General features: G+C 30.9%; 1 protein-coding gene and 2 long non-coding RNA genes across 8 annotated transcripts; 1 reads left to right on the forward strand and 2 right to left on the reverse strand.

The window, feature by feature from the left end:
* Window positions 1–306: 306 nt before the first annotated feature.
* Window positions 307–8,508, forward strand: LOC121117363 (uncharacterized). Of its 6 annotated transcripts, none has more exons than XR_011780061.1 (6): window positions 310–606; window positions 668–807; window positions 929–1,086; window positions 1,673–4,197; window positions 7,492–7,612; window positions 7,712–8,508. It is a non-coding gene; the product is annotated as an uncharacterized lncRNA (long non-coding RNA). The 6 variants fall into 6 exon arrangements; XR_005864163.1 differs by lacking the exon at window positions 1,673–4,197 and adding an exon at window positions 5,618–5,708 and having other exon boundaries at window positions 335–606; window positions 7,067–7,612; XR_005864165.2 differs by lacking the exon at window positions 1,673–4,197 and adding an exon at window positions 5,618–5,708 and having other exon boundaries at window positions 338–606.
* A 4,044-nt stretch (window positions 8,509–12,552) lies between these two features.
* Wdr82 (WD repeat domain 82) lies at window positions 12,553–15,397 on the reverse strand. Its single transcript, XM_040711765.2, has 3 exons — window positions 14,864–15,397; window positions 14,252–14,511; window positions 12,553–14,184 (listed from the first exon to the last, which is right to left on the reverse strand). The coding sequence occupies exons 1-3, from the start codon at window positions 15,184–15,186 to the stop codon at window positions 13,808–13,810; spliced, it is 960 nt and encodes a 319-aa protein (XP_040567699.1). The 5' UTR covers window positions 15,187–15,397; the 3' UTR covers window positions 12,553–13,807.
* A 997-nt stretch (window positions 15,398–16,394) lies between these two features.
* LOC121118371 (uncharacterized) lies at window positions 16,395–18,022 on the reverse strand. The gene is made up of 2 exons (XR_011780062.1): window positions 17,507–18,022; window positions 16,395–17,438 (listed from the first exon to the last, which is right to left on the reverse strand). It is a non-coding gene; the product is annotated as an uncharacterized lncRNA (long non-coding RNA).
* Between the last annotated feature and the right edge of the window lie 395 nt (window positions 18,023–18,417).

Here is an 18,417-nt window from a genome sequence, read left to right on the forward strand (position 1 = left end):
ACTACCGAACTACTCAAATTAACTCATCTCTGGTGGCATAACGCATTTTTATCCTTCAAGGTTTTGTGGCGATTCATACATATTCCTAGTTGCTAAGATATTATTGTTTAAAACAATTTTTCTTTAAAAAAAAGGGTACAGATGAAAAATAACTTGGTACCAAGGTTAATAGAAATACAAGGTTATACCATAACGCGTGTACGACTGAGGTTTGACTTCCACCACGCTTTTAATGTTGACGTCATGGTATATAAGTGGTTACGTGTTTTGTTAAAATCTGTTTTTTCCCCAGCAGTCGGTACAACACATTAAATTGGAAATTAAAACAATAATGACGTCATAGACGTCACTATTACAGTTCCCTGTTTTATCTAAAGAACTCCCTTGAGTCGTTTAGATAAAGTATAGAGTGCTTACTCTCTAGAATGACGAGGACAGTTTATTGAAGCGTTCAGCTAATGAACAATAAAGAAACAAGGATCAAATCATTCAGTTATTGTGTCAATATAAACATTTCTGTTACGAATAATGTTCTTAAAATCTTAATAAATTAATAATTAGTCATAAAGTAACCCTCTAATTTTTACATAAGGAGTTTGGTATTAGGTAAGTTTGTCATAGTGGATATAATTTGAACTTAATACACATCTTATTATTTTATTCTTAGAGTTCAATGCATTATTATATTGCATTCAATTGTACATCAAGAACGGTGGCTTTTTTAATATCCCCAGAGCACGATCTTGCTAGTAAATCGTTGAAAAAATGTGAACTCAACCACAATCATGTGAAAATAAGCTTTTTTCCGTTAGTATATATTTATAAATTTAAAAACAATCATATGTTTTGGCATCCTTGTTAGTTTCTATTTAATTTGATATTCCATATATATTATAACCATCTACTTTCATATGACCTAAAAATCCAGTGCTTCTAAATCCCTCGCCAAGATTGGAAACAACCCAAATGGGCAAGGATTTTTTTAAGCCCTTCAAGGACTCCGACATTCGACGAATCTTAAAGCGAAGAACTTATGATGAAGACAGTCATGACAATAATGAATTGTGATGACATGATTGAACAAGGGTAAACTATAAATATAGTCATAACTCATACATATGCCCTACCTAGTACTATGGAATCCTCTTGGGGGTGGTGAAAAAATAGAGCAAAAAGAGACATCCTGAAATCAAGATAGCAGTTATATTTGATAGTTGCCATATCTTATTCAGTTAAAGAATCAATAATTTGAAAAATATCAATAATGGGTGGAAAGACTTAATTTTATTATAATTTAATATTTTGTAGAATATTAAATTATACTTCATTGATTGCATGTTTATTTGTATTAGATATTCTAAAACATTTTTTATAAAAATAAGCCTTTACCAGAACAAACGAGAATATTAGGAATTGATAAGAAAAAATTAATTATGAAAATGTGTTGAGATTGATAAATTATTATAACAATGAACTATTTCACATTTTACAGATTTCATATTTATACTTGTCATTTTGATAAGAGAAAAGAGGAAAATGTTACCTTCATTATCCATACAGCTATTTACTATATAATATTTGAATGTTTTGATCATTTTGTTGTTTGTATTCATCAACTGTCTCTCCCTTCAATTTTTTCCTCAAGTAAGCACTCTATCTTTTTTATTTCTAGGGAAGCAACACTATTTTGACTTTTGGGAAATGTGTACTTTTAATCACAGTTCATTTTAAAAGTAAATTTTCTTCGAATTAGTGATGGGATGAGGAAAAAAACTTTCCGATGTCAATGCGATTTTAGTAGCTATTACCGATTCCGGTTTTTTAATATTTTAAATTATAGTCAAAAAATACCATTTCGCTATCAGGGTCGTCCACAGGAGCTTATACATGTATATTTTCTTTTTTTTTGGAAGGGGGCATGGTGGCTATTTTTTCTTTTTTTTATAACTTAAAAAAGTAATAAATAGTTCAATATGAGTAATAAATAAGAATCCGAATCGCAGATTAAATATTATTTCCCCGATTCCAGAAAAAACACCCGATTCCCATTAATTGACTCATCACTAGTTTGAAAGTTTTAAGTTTAGCGGGAGTACTCGACATTGCTGCGAATTACGCAAATTATTAAGCACACTCACAAAAGTCACCCTCATACCAATAGACATACGACAAAAATGTCTGTATTAATATAGATCTATGAATATTTCTGAATGCATCGCTATTAAACATAAATTCTAATGTTCAAATCTGAGTTTCACTCTACTATCTATAAATTCGTTCAGCGTATCCCTTCGATTTAAGGTTTAAGATACATCTTGCAGCATTTCAGTATGGAGTATATTAACTTTATAACTATAATTATATTTTTTGTTTAAATAGTAGTTGTTATATCTTGAAATGAATTTATTGTTTTAAATTTTAATATGTATTCGTATTCGACAAATAATAATATTACTAAATTGGCCATTAAGAATTTGAAATATGAGGAAAATAATGGTGAAGTTGATGTGACTCCAACAGCCCTATTTATCTTTTTGAATCTCTAGTTGAATCAAAAGATTGGAAAATTGTCGACTTTGCATATCTTATACCAGTTATAGTAGGTTTTTAATCAAATTTCAACATAAAAGTAATCTTGAACAAAAATCACGAAAAGAGAAAATCCCAATTAATTTTGTACTTCATATTTACCAAGGTTAATAGAAGTACAAGGTTAGACCATCATTTAATCGGGCTTGCTAGAATTTTCAATTTGATATATAGTACCGACTGCAGGGTAAGACATGCAGATTTTGACAAAAACACGCAACCCTTTATAGTCTATGACGTCACTATTGCTAGAATTTTCAATTATATAGTTCCGACTGTAGGGCAAGAAAAACAGATTTTCGGAATACACACAACCACTCATCTACTATGACGTCAATATTAAAAAGCGTGGTGGAAGTCAAACATTAGTCGTACACCTAGTATTTCTATTAACCTTGATATATACGAGAACATACAGTCCCATATTTAGTAGTTATATTTGAGTCAATTATAAGGTTTGTATTCAAATTAGTAGGAGAAAGTAAGATATTCAAGAATTTTAGCTATAATTAAAACCTTTATTTGATTAAAGATACATATAGCGTCCCGGATATGGCTCCTATCAAATAAAATACGTCACCTTCTTATTCTTTTAGAGTGACGTCAATTTTTGCTACTTTAAGTGCAATTAGCAACAACACAAAGCAGAAAGACAAACCGCCCTAATGTTATGTTATAATGAAGGTTTAACATAAGACATAACATGTTTATGTATGGACATAAACGTAAGGATGAGGTGCAACATCTTAGATTTCAGTTAGAAGTAACATGAAATATACGTATTCATATATGGATATAATCGAATAAAACACCTGCTTTCTTTCTAATGAAAAGTAGCAAAACTATACTTTTTTGTTAAATACTTAATCTGACAGTGAGTACTACATAATATCACGTTCTATTACGCTGCTCAGCACACTTCTTTTGAGCTTTGTCATTGACTTTGACAGTGAGTACTACATTGATATAACATAATATCATATCAATAAGTATTACTTTGTTCATCACACTTCTTTTGGGCTCGGTCATTCGTCACATTTAAACTAATTGAGAAAAAAATAAAGAAAAATATATGGAGTCTAATTTTATCACGATAGATCTGGTACGCTGCTATATAAAATAATTACCTATTATGATGAATAGGAATATTTTTGACCTCTCAAGTACCTACATAACATAGGTTAGTAATGATTTCATTTTCTTTTATTTATTTATTGTTCTCGAAAAAGGAATGACAATAATTATGAAATTGCAAGATTAGATAATCATAATTACCATGTATTTATTTATAAAAAAATATTAAGATACATCTTTAAGAAATACCATTACTGAAGGGCATTATCGTTGTAAGCACTCCCTAAATTCATTATATCAATACATAGATAACATTATTCATAATGCTCATGTAGTTACTACACAAGTACAGGCAACTTCACCTGGAGAATGCACTTCCCGATGTTTACTTTCGCTCCACCAAGCACAGGCTGGAACAAAGAACATTTCTTTGGCAATTACTCGGGTATGATTATTGCTTTCTCGAAGAACAATACAACTCCACCGCCGCCTCCCAAGATACCTCCAAAGACAGAACTGGAGACCGGGGCCAAGGTATGTATGAGAAACCTATAAGTTTCTTACCTTCTGATAGGCAGAATTCTAGATTTTTTCCAAAAGGAGCTCTTCACCTCCCGTCCCTATGCTTGACGTACCGAAGTTATTTCCTCATTATTAAAAGGTTGTTTGCGATAATTGAATTTCAACTAAATTCTGTCGCAGTATCAAATTTCGGTATAGAAAGTATTATGTGCGTAATAACTTATACCCACTTCGCGTCCAGGGAATGCCACCAAACAGAGAAATATATTTCTTGGGTTCCGTACGACACAGCCATTGCAACAGATGCAATCACAATAAACTGGGGGAAAGAGGGTTACTTCTTTCCCCAGTTCCACTTATTCACAAAGTACAAGTAAGATGAAGAGACCCAGAACTAAGACTGCCGATAATAATAACCCCCTCGTGCGTCAATCTGGTTTCATGAAATAAAGGAATTAGCCCAGGACTTAATGAATCTAGGCAACAGTAATTAATCCACAAACAGGAGACCTGGGTTGCTTAATGTCATGAAAAATCTGAAAAACAACCTTAAACAAAAAGGTTTAACAGATAAATCAATTGATATCATGATAGGAGACATTAATGTCTCTCCACGAAAAGCTTGCTCATATAATTTTAATAGATTTATAGTCTACTCTCAGGACATTGGCATGGATCCTTTTAACGTCTCTGCAGAATACTTAATTAACTATTTAAGTAATTTAGTAGAAAAGGGGGAATCTTTCTCTTCTGTTGCATCACATAGAGCAGCAATTGTAAAGTTTCAGACAGACTCAGCAGCCTTATTCAATTCTTCTAATTGAAGAAGATTTTTAAGGGTTTATTTAGTAAGTATCCACCTTTACCCGAAATACATAGAAACTTCATTTGAAAGTATTAGAAACCTAGGATATGATAAATTAACCAGCTTTAGAAATACTTTATGCTTCGCAGCTCTGCCCTCCATTTCCAGTTAATCTTCCCTAAGCATTTTAGGCTCAAATGTTAAAAAGAAACAAGGATCGTTCTTTATTTATCCCACTCTTGGGATTAGATAAAAACTCAAAATTTATACATTTTAGAGGAGGGATGACAATAGCAAAATATGCGAATGAATGATTAGACGCAGTATTTCATATCTTAAAACTAATATATTTTCAAAAATCTGTAGAGAGAGACCACTTTCCTCTTTAATACATGCAAAGGTCTGCTATCACAAATTTCCACACAACCTCTCAGCCGCTAGTTCATAGTTTAAATAGAAGCGGCCGAAATTGACACTAGCTCTTTCACCAGCCATAGTACTAGGTCAGCCATGGTTTTATTTAAAAGAAATGAAGGGTATTCCTTAAACTTAAACAGGGTTTTTGGACTGACAACTCTGATAGCTTTATACGGTTTTATAATTTACCTCTTCTTTCTTAAATTACAGGACGAGAAAGATCATCCTTCCGCAAATAGAGATCAAGTTTTTTGCGTCAATGGAAATCGAGATGTTCCCTTAGATCAACATATATGTCACAGTAGAGATTGAAATTCAGGAGAATCAATAATTCTATTAGTAGAGATTACAATCCTATTCTCTTCTAGGAAAAACTACAATTTCATTGAATATTTCAAAAGGTTGCGTGTTTTCAAAATATGAAGAAAATATGAATGCTGGGAATTGTGATTTCTTCACTGCATGAATCACTGCTAAGATACCCCCCTCCAATAAAAATACTTTGTTACCATTTTTTAGAATGATTCAAACTGATTTAAAAACCTTGTATAAAATCAATATAGTAAAAATTCTAAAGATTAAATTGCAACAAAAAAATCTTTAGGTATTAAATATAAATTTAAATATCATTGATTACTACATTATTTATATTGGATCAAACTGCAATAAATCCAAATTAGTATTAAGGAATACAAGCTGGTTGACTTTAGTTGGGCTCAACATTCCTTATATCCTAAAACTTCCATATCGCATGAATAATGAGATAACATCTTTAACTTGTCTCTTCTAGTTAGCCCAATATTAATGTAAGGGTTCATTTTAGTTAATAAATTATCTTTAGTTAAGAAGACCTGCATAATCAGTGGGACGGGATGCATTTTTGGATATTATTTGGGTTACACAAGTTACAACAATCCTCATCATTCATAGGATAATGCTGGGACTAGCAATAGATTTTTAAAATATATCATTCAACTGAACTGTTTTAACAAAAGAACTGATTCACTGAAAGAATGGAATCTTTAAAAGAACGAATCATCAAAAGAACTACATCTTTAATCGAACTGAGTCATCAAAAGAACTGATTCTCTAAAAGAACTTATTTAAGAAAAGAACTGAATCCTTTACAGATTATTCGTATTTCGTACATTCAGGTAGCAGTTCACTTGAGTCTACTCAAACTATTAAATCAAAAAATTCTTCCACAGCCGCTTCCTTGTGCATCATAAATCCCATATAATATTCAAAAATGCATCAGTTTGAATCATTCTAAAAATGGTAACAAAGTATTTTTATTGGAGGGGGGATATCTTAGAAGTGATTCATGCAGTGAACAAATCTTTTAGTGAACTGAATCAGTTCACTAAAAGGAATCACAACTCCCAGCATTATACAAAGCATAATCTTCACAAAAAAAAAAAATCGGCAATGAAAGAATAATTTTTGTACAATATTGCAATATACAATATAATAGAGGGTGTGACTCGCGTCATATTTTCTCAAACACACAACCTCTTCAAATATTTAATGCTACTATCTCCCTCAGTAAAATTGTAATTTGTCCTAGGAGAGAATGGGATTGTAATTTCTACTTGTAGAATTAATGATTCTCGTAGGAGAATCAACGATTTAACTTTCCTTTTCTCTTAAATTAACTAGACCCAATGAGGATTACTTTATTTGTCATTTCAAAAATCATTGTACCACCTTTGAAGGATACAATTGTTTACCTACGCAGATGAAATGAAATATTATACCTTACCCTTTTTAAGTAGTTAAGTAATATTTCACAAATAAACGTAGCTATGCAATTCCAGTGTCCCGCCACACCATCCCGTACATACTAGGTTTTTCTTTTCATCTTTAACAATATGTTAAAAACCCTACGAACGACAAAGGAAGTTGAAACAGAGGCTGTCTGATACAAAAGAACCAAAGATGCGGGTACAGGGGTACCAAACGCCTTTGTTGTTTGTGTGACCGTTTTCTATTGGGAGGGGGGAATACAATTGTATACCTACGTTTATTTATGAAATATTACTTAACTACTTAAAATAGGTAGAATATTATATTTATTATTTTAGGGTCAGTTTTGTCGCAAAACCTACATTGAAGGATTCTTGAACAAAAATGTTTGTCCATGAAAATAAAGAACTCTAAAATCACTTGGTCAAGTCCACCAGTTAAAAAAGCACAAATATTAAGGTAAACAAATAAATAGAAAGAAATAATTAACAATTTTTTATGCCTTATTTTGAAGCTATGTTCTTTCTTATGAATTTTATGTTTTATTAAACTTTTCAGATTTAATTGTGGTTCGTAAGGGTATGAATCTCTTCTTGACCAAGGATTTCCTTTACCCTCGCTGAGGACACTGCGAAGGAAAACTGAAGGCATTTCATTTGAAAGGTGTATTTTGAATGAGGATTTTGAGTTTTTTCAAGTTTAAAATAACGACCGTCAGTGAAAAAGACAAAAATATACTTTTCAAGTGCACACCGCCGAATATGCAAAACATATTCCTGTCGTCCTGTTCTCTGGAATTGAAAGTAGATTTAAGCAAATTTTGGTTATTTCTTTACTCCAAATTCAGTCAATGGGTATGTACTGGAGAAAATTACAACAGATGTCGTCATAAGATCTTCCAAAATTGGTCAACGTGTAAGATCGATTACCACAGATATGGGACCATCAAACTAGGCAATATTCCGTTGATAGGTAGTTAATTTTGGAAGAAAAAATGAAATTGTCAACTTCGTACCTCATTCAGCAAATCCGAAAGAAAATTTATACTTTCCTTATGATCTTCATCTAAAAATCTTTGTAGATCTTTGGTAAACAATATGGAAATTATTTTGCCACCATTTTTTTTGGGAAGAAAGACATTTATCAAAGAACACTGTTCTTGTAAAACATTTTCAAAAACTCGTAGACTTAGAAAAAGTTTAGGAATTGAAAATTGTTCTAAAGCTTTCTAAAAGTGTGATTAACCTCAGCCACTTTTCGAAAATGAATGTTACTGTTTCAATTACTTTTTTTTTCATGAAACAAGTGTGGGTATGAGATATTCGACAATACAGGAGGAGGATGGGTCAATCTTATTAAGGACATAATTTATTGATATGATTCGTTCCTGGTTTGAACTCACCAATCACCGATGATGGATTTAAGTCACAAAAATCTTGATAAACATAATGAAGCTATTTATACTTTAAAAAAGGTGATCGAAGTCATTCGTCAAGGAACTCCTTAATGAAGGATTTTTATTCATTTTTTTAACTAGAAGATTTACTCAAGATACCATGGAAAATTTATTCAGCCTTATTCGGTACAAGAGCCTGCCCAACTCTATCATCATTAGAGACTCAAAATAATCTTCGAATAATTGCTTTAAGTCAGTTCATGAAGGAACCGGGATCTTGAGCGACATTTAAAGCTGGCCCTTGGATCTTAAACTTTTCACTAAAATTGTAAATTTCTGCACGTTTACAATTTTTAAACACAAATTAAACGTAGAATGAATTAAAATTATACCACTATTAAGAAAAGAAGAGAAAAGTGCACCAAATAATGGTTGGTTTTGTAGATTAAGGACTTTATAGTAGAAGCGATTGGAAATTGAAACTGCAAAAGCTACTAAACCAGTAAAGCTATTGATATTGGTATTTTAATGTTTTGGGAAAAAATTGGAGACATCGATTTTTTTTTTTTTTTGCTAGTTTTTCAACTTAGAGCCAAACATTAAAAAGCGAGAGCCACAATTAATATTAATTAAAGTCAGAAATATTTTGCACAGTGAAGTTTTATTATAAAGAGAACAAAATGGAAGGGCGAGAGTAAAAAAAAGTAAAATATTGATTTTTAAGGCATACCCTAATAGATATGTTATAAAAGGAACATGTCGTTGATAAAATTTGATATGACACTAATGTACATGAAACAAGTGTGGGTATGAGATATTCGACAATACAGGAGGAGGATGGGTCAATCTTATTAAGGACATAATTTATTGATATGATTCGTTCCTGGTTTGAACTCACCAATCACCGATGATGGATTTAAGTCACAAAAATCTTGATAAACATAATGAAGCTATTTATACTTTAAAAAAGGTGATCGAAGTCATTCGTCAAGGAACTCCTTAATGAAGGATTTTTATTCATTTTTTTAACTAGAAGATTTACTCAAGATACCATGGAAAATTTATTCAGCCTTATTCGGTACAAGAGCCTGCCCAACTCTATCATCATTAGAGACTCAAAATAATCTTCGAATAATTGCTTTAAGTCAGTTCATGAAGGAACCGGGATCTTCCATTTAATTATCAATATGATGATGGTGAATATCTAATCAATTTTTTAGATGATTTAAAAGAAGGAAGAAATAAATCAGAGGAAGGGGATAATGCATCGTTTCGTCTAGAACTAATTCCTCCGCTACAAGAAAATACTTTGTTGTCTGAACAACAAACTGATATTTTATTTTATATTGGTGGCTATATTTTGAACCAAATTAAGACAATTATATATCAGTCAGCTGTAGATGAAGACCTTATTTATTTCCCATAATTTTTTGTTGTTGTAGATTTTTTGTCTACCCGCTCTTTCCCTCGAGTCCTTTACTTTAACTAAACCAATATGTTTAGGTTGAGAAATAAATTCTAGCAATAACCATTTATGGGAAGGAATATTACACGTAAATTGGTTTAAAATCCCATAATTTGCTTAACTTTATAAGCATTAAACCTCTTAAAACCATTAAATGTGGAATTTAATTATATATATCAACAAATTAAACATCTCTTATCTCCCAAGCCCAATGATCTATTACTCATCTTTTTTTTCTAAAATGAGATATTGATTTGATCTTGTTCTGACAATTTTTTATTAAAATCAGATGATATGATGTTTGAGATATTGAAAGTAAAAAAATATGGACATAGACAACTATAACATTTTATAACAGAATAACAAAAAGAGTATTTATTTGTATAATTCAATAGCTATCAAATGATGTAATAAATGCATCTATCAAATGTGCAGTTTACGAACTACAATCCAAAGTGCAAGGGTCTTCAAGACGATTTTAGAACAAATTCATCATGAAAAGGAGCTCAAAGTTGGATTGAGTTCCAGATCTGAAATTTCATAGTTGATTTTCTCAGTAATAAGTTATTACATACGAAATTTAATTCAAATAGGAAAAAAGAAGAAAAAATGTAAATTTTCTATGGAATAACCCATATTCCAATGGTAATATGACGAAAAATCTATATTAACACCTTGCACGCAAGGAACCCCACCGGTGGGTAATTGCCGAATAAAATACAGTGCGGGTGGGGCATTGCAAAAATTTCAAGTAACTTTAAAAAACATTGCATAAACGGGAGAATTTTTTTCACCATTATTTTTTAATTCATATTGGGTATATAGATGAATGAAAATTTAAATAATCAAGATCCTTAATCAGTATACCTCAAAATTACGAGTACTGACAGGATGAAACCTGTTAACTCCCGAAAACGCAGTATCTAAAAGCGTTGAGACTCGGTCCAGTACCGAATTTATTTTTTCGGTTCGGTCCTAGTGATTTTTCTTGCCCGATTTGGACCTATATTTCGGTCCAGAGCGTGGTCTCAGACCGTGGACCTATTTTTTTCGGTCTCACTTTATGGGCCGACTTTTTTTGGTCTCATATATTATGAAAGGCTAATTTTTTTTTTAGATTAACCGTCATTGATTTTTTGAAAAAAATCTCAATTATACACGATATGTTCTAGAACAAATACTGCATGCAAATAAGAGACAACGAGATTAAAATTCGTCAGATATATCTCTGTTTAAACATCGCATGACGTCATTGTATTTGAAAATACATATAGTCATGTTATAAATAATTTATCTATAAAATCAATCTAGACATATTTTTTTGAAACCAAACCAGACCGAATTTTTCTATTAGACCAATCCAGACCAAGCTTTTTTGTTACACCGAACTAATTCGGTCCAAAAAATTATATAACTGTCTCAGATCGGTCTAGGATGTCCAGACCCAACTCCAACATTAGTACCTATTGACCCCCACACGTAACGTGTTAATAAGTAAAACTTGTGATTAATCCAGTTACTTGGATATTAATTAAATAAATAATACACATCACTCTGTGAGGCTCACAAGGGATACGTTTGTTTATTTTTAAATGAAAATTATCTTTCTCTTCCCAACACCATTTCTTGGAAGTAATATAAAGATCATGAGTACACTCTCATAGAATCAAATACAATTTGTCTCATAATAATAATCTAATTTCCTCTTCTTTATAATTAAGATTTAATCTGATCAAATCCACAGTAAGGGGTTGTTCAATAAGAACGACAATCTTTTGATGCATGTGTCCCAGTGCATTAGGTATAATTGTCTTAGTGCAATTATTAATTATAATCAAGCTTTATAGAGTAAAAGAAGAATAGTTCTCACAGACAATGGGTCTTATTGTGTACTTACAAAATTCAATGTTTTTTATTTTAATTAATTCACCCTCCTCTCAATCGATTTCAATAGTGATAATATATTCCTGTGCCAAAAATTGTAACATTTTGAGCGACATTTAAAGCTGGCCCTTGGATCTTAAACTTTTCACTAAAATTGTAAATTTCTGCACGTTTACAATTTTTAAACACAAATTAAACGTAGAATGAATTAAAATTATACCACTATTAAGAAAAGAAGAGAAAAGTGCACCAAATAATGGTTGGTTTTGTAGATTAAGGACTTTATAGTAGAAGCGATTGGATATTGAAACTGCAAAAGCTACTAAACCAGTAAAGCTATTGATATTGGTATTTTAATGTTTTGGGAAAAAATTGGAGACATCGATTTTTTTTTTTTTTTTTTGCTAGTTTTTCAACTTAGAGCCAAACATTAAAAAGCGAGAGCCACAATTAATATTAATTAAAGTCAGAAATATTTTGCACAGTGAAGTTTTATTATAAAGAGAACAAAATGGAAGGGCGAGAGTAAAAAAAAGTAAAATATTGATTTTTAAGGCATACCCTAATAGATATGTTATAAAAGGAACATGTCGTTGATAAAATTTGATATGACACTAATGTATAAAAAATAAACAAGACATCCTAAGGATCCTATGAAATAAATTGTTTCACTTTATTTGTTTCTATATTTAAAAACAAAAACCAATACTGATTAAACATGTTAGTATATAATATGTATATATTTTTATAGATAGACTGAATAATATATATTATTCAAAGTTGTACCTGTTTCTATTATTATTATATTTTTCTTGTATGTAGATGAAAAAAAAAACACCACATTTTTATTTAGTTCAATAACTTGCTCGTCATTACATCTAGTGAACAAGAGTTAGAATTCTATGTAGGTATATATATATAAATTATAAATAATACTCAATTAATATATAGTAAACGTAATAAACTACGAAATACGGAACAGTATATGCGTACTTCTGTGACAGGTTACAAATTTGAATTTTACTGACTACTACAAGAAAGTTAAATAAAATGGTCTTGAATTACTAATTTCAAACGAACTCTCTCTCTCTCTCTCTTGGGACCTTGACTTTAAAAAAATAAAATTTACTCTTTGAAAAATGAATCAAATCAAATAAAGAAAAAAATGGAGGTAAGAAAGACAAACCTATTGCTCGGTGAATTTTATGATAGAATTAAGCAAATAGTTACTCCAATAAAAAATTTCATTGAAAAAAAAAAAATACCAAGACAAAAGAAAGAAAGAAAATAATAATAGCAGTCAAAAAGTATGAAGGAAAAAAACTGTATGAAACATGAAGGAAAGAAACGAAAACTGCAAAATGGCACACACTTTAAAACATTTGAGGTCGTAACTCACCATAACAAGGAAAATTAAGAGGGTGTAGCAATTTCGATGCATGTCAATGGAAATGAGATCTAATCATCTTCGGTAAAGTAGTTAAGTCTTAAGAATTACTTTGTTAGCATAAATACAACTTTTGAAGTTAGCCATGTTCATCCCATATTTTAATTTGATTCAATTTCTAAAACATGAGCCACGTGAAGAGAGGGAAGTGGTGGTCGGGAGGGTATGTATATGAAATACTTAAGGAACCTACATATATATAATATAGTTTTGGTTTTTTTTTTTGTTTTGTTTTTGCTTTATATATGTGTCTATATATAATACAAACTTTGGTTTTAGCTCTCTTTCTTTTCTTAATTTTTTTATATTAAACCGAGGAAAAGTATGATTTCGTCAACTTCTTTAAAAATCATAAGAAAAATAAATAATATTTTTAATAATAAAAGAAAACCGAATGAATACTTAGGAAACACAAGTTAAATACAATGATAATAATAAATACTCAATTTTTTTTCTAAAAACTCAAGTCTCTTCTTCAATACTGGGTAACCAAAATGCCATATTATTACAAGCAGATGCCATCATCATATACTTGGGATTAAATTGTACGCAACTGACAGGTCCATCGTGATCTCCATTTAAAACGCAGACTTTTGTACCCGTTTCTGCATTCCAAATATGAACACGTCCATCTGTGGATCCAGAAATAACGAATTGAGAGTCTGGTGAGAATGAAGCTTCTAACGGAATTCCTTTTGTATTTAAATGACCAGTGAAAGTTTGAAGCGTTTGTCCGGAGAAAGCATCAATAAGTTTTATGAGGGATCCATTAGTTGAAATGAGAATCGTTTTACCATCAGGACTAAACTTTAACCCTGTCCACTCCATTTCTTTCTCAGCTAATTCAATACATATAACAATTTATAAATTTGAAATGGCTTACTTTAAAAAAAAAACATAACTTACGTGGAAATTTGAAGGATGAAAATGGCCCTTTATCAAATGAGCGAAGATCGTAGAGCTTAACACTCTCTGAACTGATACCAGCTGCGAATATTAGACCTTCAGGATCAAATGATGCCACCGGTCTTCCTGCAAGGTGCATCAAGCCTTGGCAGTTGTTGGATCGCAAGTCCCATAATCTTATTGTCTTATCTAGGGATCCTGAGATAAAGGACTCGTCGACAGGGCTTACGCAGAGTGTTACTACTTTTTTAGTATGACCCCTGAAATTATATAATAATTGAATGTAGTTTTTGAAAAAGTCAGGTGAGTGTTAAAGATATATATAAATATTATACAGATGTATTGCAACTATTACTATTCCAAGTCCCAAAAACTTGACAGAACATAATGTACTAAATAACCTTGAATGATTAAATTGACCTTCATATTGTCATTTATTAACGCAAAGCTGTGGATTGAAATTAGATTTAGAGAAGACATGAAACAATGAAGTTACATCTGATTAGTATTTACACAAACTATAGTTAATATGTTCCGTCATTATTTTAATTATGTATAAGTATATATTTATATATCTTAGGATGTATATTATAATTTAGAGTGATGGAGCACCTAAAATAGGAGATGTATTTATTTTCAGCGACATTCAAGTATCGTATGATGTCATTTTCTTTGGTAGATGCATGAACAACATGGCTCTTGGAGTAATGTCCAGGTGTGAAATGAACGAGATCAACACCATACTTTTTGGAGTTAAGACTCCTTCGAGTCACTCCTTTTTCACAGTCATAAATAACGATTTGATCGTCATCCGCACTCGATATGAGCCAGGAGCCGTCAGAAGAGAAATGCAAATTATTGATGCCTTCTGAATTCTCTCTAAAGACTTTTCCAACTCGCATAGAACGAATCACATTATCCACTAATTTCATCATGCACTTAGAGATCTAAAAATCTAAAATTTATTCCATCTTTGGACAGATATCGATTTCCGAGACTCGGATTCCCTTTGAGGTCTGTTTGTTGTTTTTTCTTCTTCTTTTTCCTTCTTTCTCTCTCTCTCTCTTTTTCAGCAGCTTATTACTTTAATATTTCGTTCTCTCTCTTTCCCCCACTTCTCTCGCTCACTCCCTCGCTCTACACACGCTTCTGTTTCTCCTAAAAAGAGAAGGAAGATAGGAAGGAGCAAGGGGAAGGAGCAAAGAGTGCTCGTTACGCTTACTATATAATAAATAATAATAGACAATATAACTCAACAAAGCGACATCTATTAACAGATACATCTTTAATCCGCTGAACAAGAAAATAGTTAATTGCAAAAGCGACATCTACATAATCTAGACTACAGTAGTTTGTTGTTCTATGTCATTTCTTACCTTGTCATTATTAACGTCAAATTGCATTTTTTCTTATTCTTACTTAATTAATTAATTATATTTCGCAGCTTTGTAATTATTTTGATATATTTAATATTTCAATGTATGTTTTTGGAACTAAGTACCAGTTTTAATTAACTAATTAACCTTATACTTTCGATGTTTGAAACTTCAGCCTTTACTTTATTATACACCAGCAGTAGTACCCGGCAATTCCAGGAGTAATTATGGGTCGGCTAAAATACAAATTTTGTTTTAATAATATAGAAGATAACTTCCCAAAAAATCATTAGTGTTCCTTTAAGCTTTTTAGGAGCAAACTCACACGTGGTTCCTCGATATTTATATGGTATTTCCTTAATAATGATAGCAGCTTGAGGAAATAAAAAAAACATTTTTAGGCTACCAACAACAACAACAACAAAATATGCACGCTAAAAATGCTTAGAGTTTACTACTCTAAATAAATGAACTCCTTTTCTTTTTAATATGACGTGCTGTGCTTTAGCTACACACGCTCTTTTCTAAACTTCATCTAAAGTCACATTTACTATTCTAACTATAATTATATACTTTGTGTACAAGTTATAACTTGTATATCCAAATTGTACAACTTGCAATTTCTTCGTCTTAAATTCCATTATTTAATTCAACGAATATTTAAACTATAAGGAAGAAAAAGCGTGCGAGAGGAGATACAGTAAGGGGTTTCGTTATGTTTTTACTTCATTGATAGGTATATTATTGTAAATAAGAGTATATAGCAGTAGATTTATGAATTTATTCAATATTAATGGTAATATTATACAATACAGTTAAACAAGAATTATTTTTTATAAAGGTTAAAGAACATTATCAATATTCTAATGAAATGAATCATCCTTTTAATCCCCACTATTCCATTTTTGAATCCTTTTTCACTCTTTAGTTTTCATTTTAACGCATTACAAGTGATAATTATTTAGGACATTTAAAAACAATTATGGGATAAATTATATAAAAATAACTCCAATATGATAATTAAATTTATAATAAAACTTGATTAGATCTTTGGGATCCCAAAGGGACCCGGTAAATTAATTAACATATCGTTAGTATCAGTAGCAATTAGACGTAAGAAGAAATATTTGATTTGGATACATATTTGTTATTAAATTATTGGATTCAATCTTAAAAAATTAAGTGAACATATTCTCATAACATGTTCATTTTGTATTTATGTAAACAAAATTTCAAGAAAAAAATATCAAATATTCGAGTATAATTTCATTTATTTCTGATAATTATAGGAGCAATGTGAATGCAATGTTGGCCGATATTCCATCTGAAACACCCAAACTTTGCCTTCCTCTTAAAAATTGTTCATTGGACCTTTACAGCGTCTTAAACGAGAGGTAGATCTTATTAGGAGAGGACGATTGTCACATCTCAAACTTTTGCCAGCTGCTTGTCTACAAAATAGATAGAAACTGGATCAATATGACGGATAAATTATGAACGAGACATATATATTTGTTCTAGTTTTCAAGAGTCGCCAGGCTTGAACACCAGAATTACTACTGACCTGTTAAATATAAGCCACCACTTTTTCCTACATCTAATTATCCCTCCATAGGCAGCTGTTATTGCATACAAGAGCTCAACTCTTTCAATACTCCGAAGTTAAAAAGTGTTTCTTGTATGTATTTCTATTAACCTTGCTATACTCTTGTTTTATTTAGAAATCCCATCAAGAAGTGTCAGGATCATATATTTTTTCAACTTAATTCTACTCTTTTGCCTTAGAAAATGGAATATCTTTGTAACTGTCTCTAAAATTTTGTTAATAGTAAGATATTACCTATGAAAACAATATATTCTCAAAAATAACTATACTTACCTCATTGGCGAAAGGTTCATTTTTTAACCGCCTAATTTCAAAATGAAATAAAACTGTCAAAAAATAATGGAAATGATAAAAAATGATTTCGAGTAACATTAAGGATCAAAAAAACATTTCTAATAGAAATTTAATATCTAGACCATATGAATCACGATAATTTTTCCTTTCCGTGGAAGCCATAATTTTCATTTGAACAACACTCTCGATTAAATCATTATTCTTGAGTAATGCAGCTTCCCAATAAATAATTTATAATTTTATTTATTTATATGGTCAAAAATTTGACCATAAAGCTACTAATATGTTGTTCTTCATCACATTCAACGTCAATAATTTCGAGGAAGTATGGATCTTCTGCTATTAGCTTTAAAATATTATAATTAGTAAAAATATTTTTTTGGATTATTTTGTTGAAGATATAATTTTCTTAATATAGACCTATTGTTTTTAATTTCTGAAAATATTGAATAACAAACCGTATATCCCAAGAAAAATAAGCACTTGAGTTCCTTTTTTTTTTTAGACTTCGGTGCCTTTTAACTACTACGCCAATCTAGAACGAAATAATTATTCACCATATCGATGGGTTTCAGTGTAAGACACAGTGTAAATAAACAGACTTGTGAATGAACGCAAAATTGAACGGTGTTCCATGGAACGTGCGTTCAATGAGCGGAACGCTGATCAGAACGGATTTTTTTGATCGATGAACGCTAAAAATGAGATTTTAACGTTCCATTTAAATAGGTGATAGTAATTTCTGAAGGGGTGTAGTTGTTAAAGGATAAGTATCCTAGAAACACGACAATGCAAATTCAGGTTCAATTTTTGAAATTGATGAGGGACCTAAAGCCTCCACCTCTGCAGACACCTCTGATATTAATATTCGTGTAAATGTGAATATATGT

The sequence above is a fragment of the Lepeophtheirus salmonis genome, chromosome 5, assembly GCF_016086655.4.
Source record: "Lepeophtheirus salmonis chromosome 5, UVic_Lsal_1.4, whole genome shotgun sequence".
Classification (NCBI taxonomy): Eukaryota; Metazoa; Arthropoda; class Copepoda; order Siphonostomatoida; family Caligidae; genus Lepeophtheirus; species Lepeophtheirus salmonis.

What these genes read in the sequence shown, in the direction of transcription:
- Wdr82 (XM_040711765.2), bottom strand. Translation starts at nt 15,186, where the DNA reads ATGATGAAATTAGTGGATAATGTGATTCGTTCTATGCGAGTTGGAAAA. An exon ending in AAATACATCTCCTATTTTAG is followed by an intron (nt 14,512 to 14,863) that starts GTGCTCCATCAC and finishes ATATAATTTCAG; the next exon opens with GGGTCATACTAAAAAAGTAG. An exon ending in TTCATCCTTCAAATTTCCAC is followed by an intron (nt 14,185 to 14,251) that starts GTAAGTTATGTT and finishes GTATTGAATTAG; the next exon opens with CTGAGAAAGAAATGGAGTGG.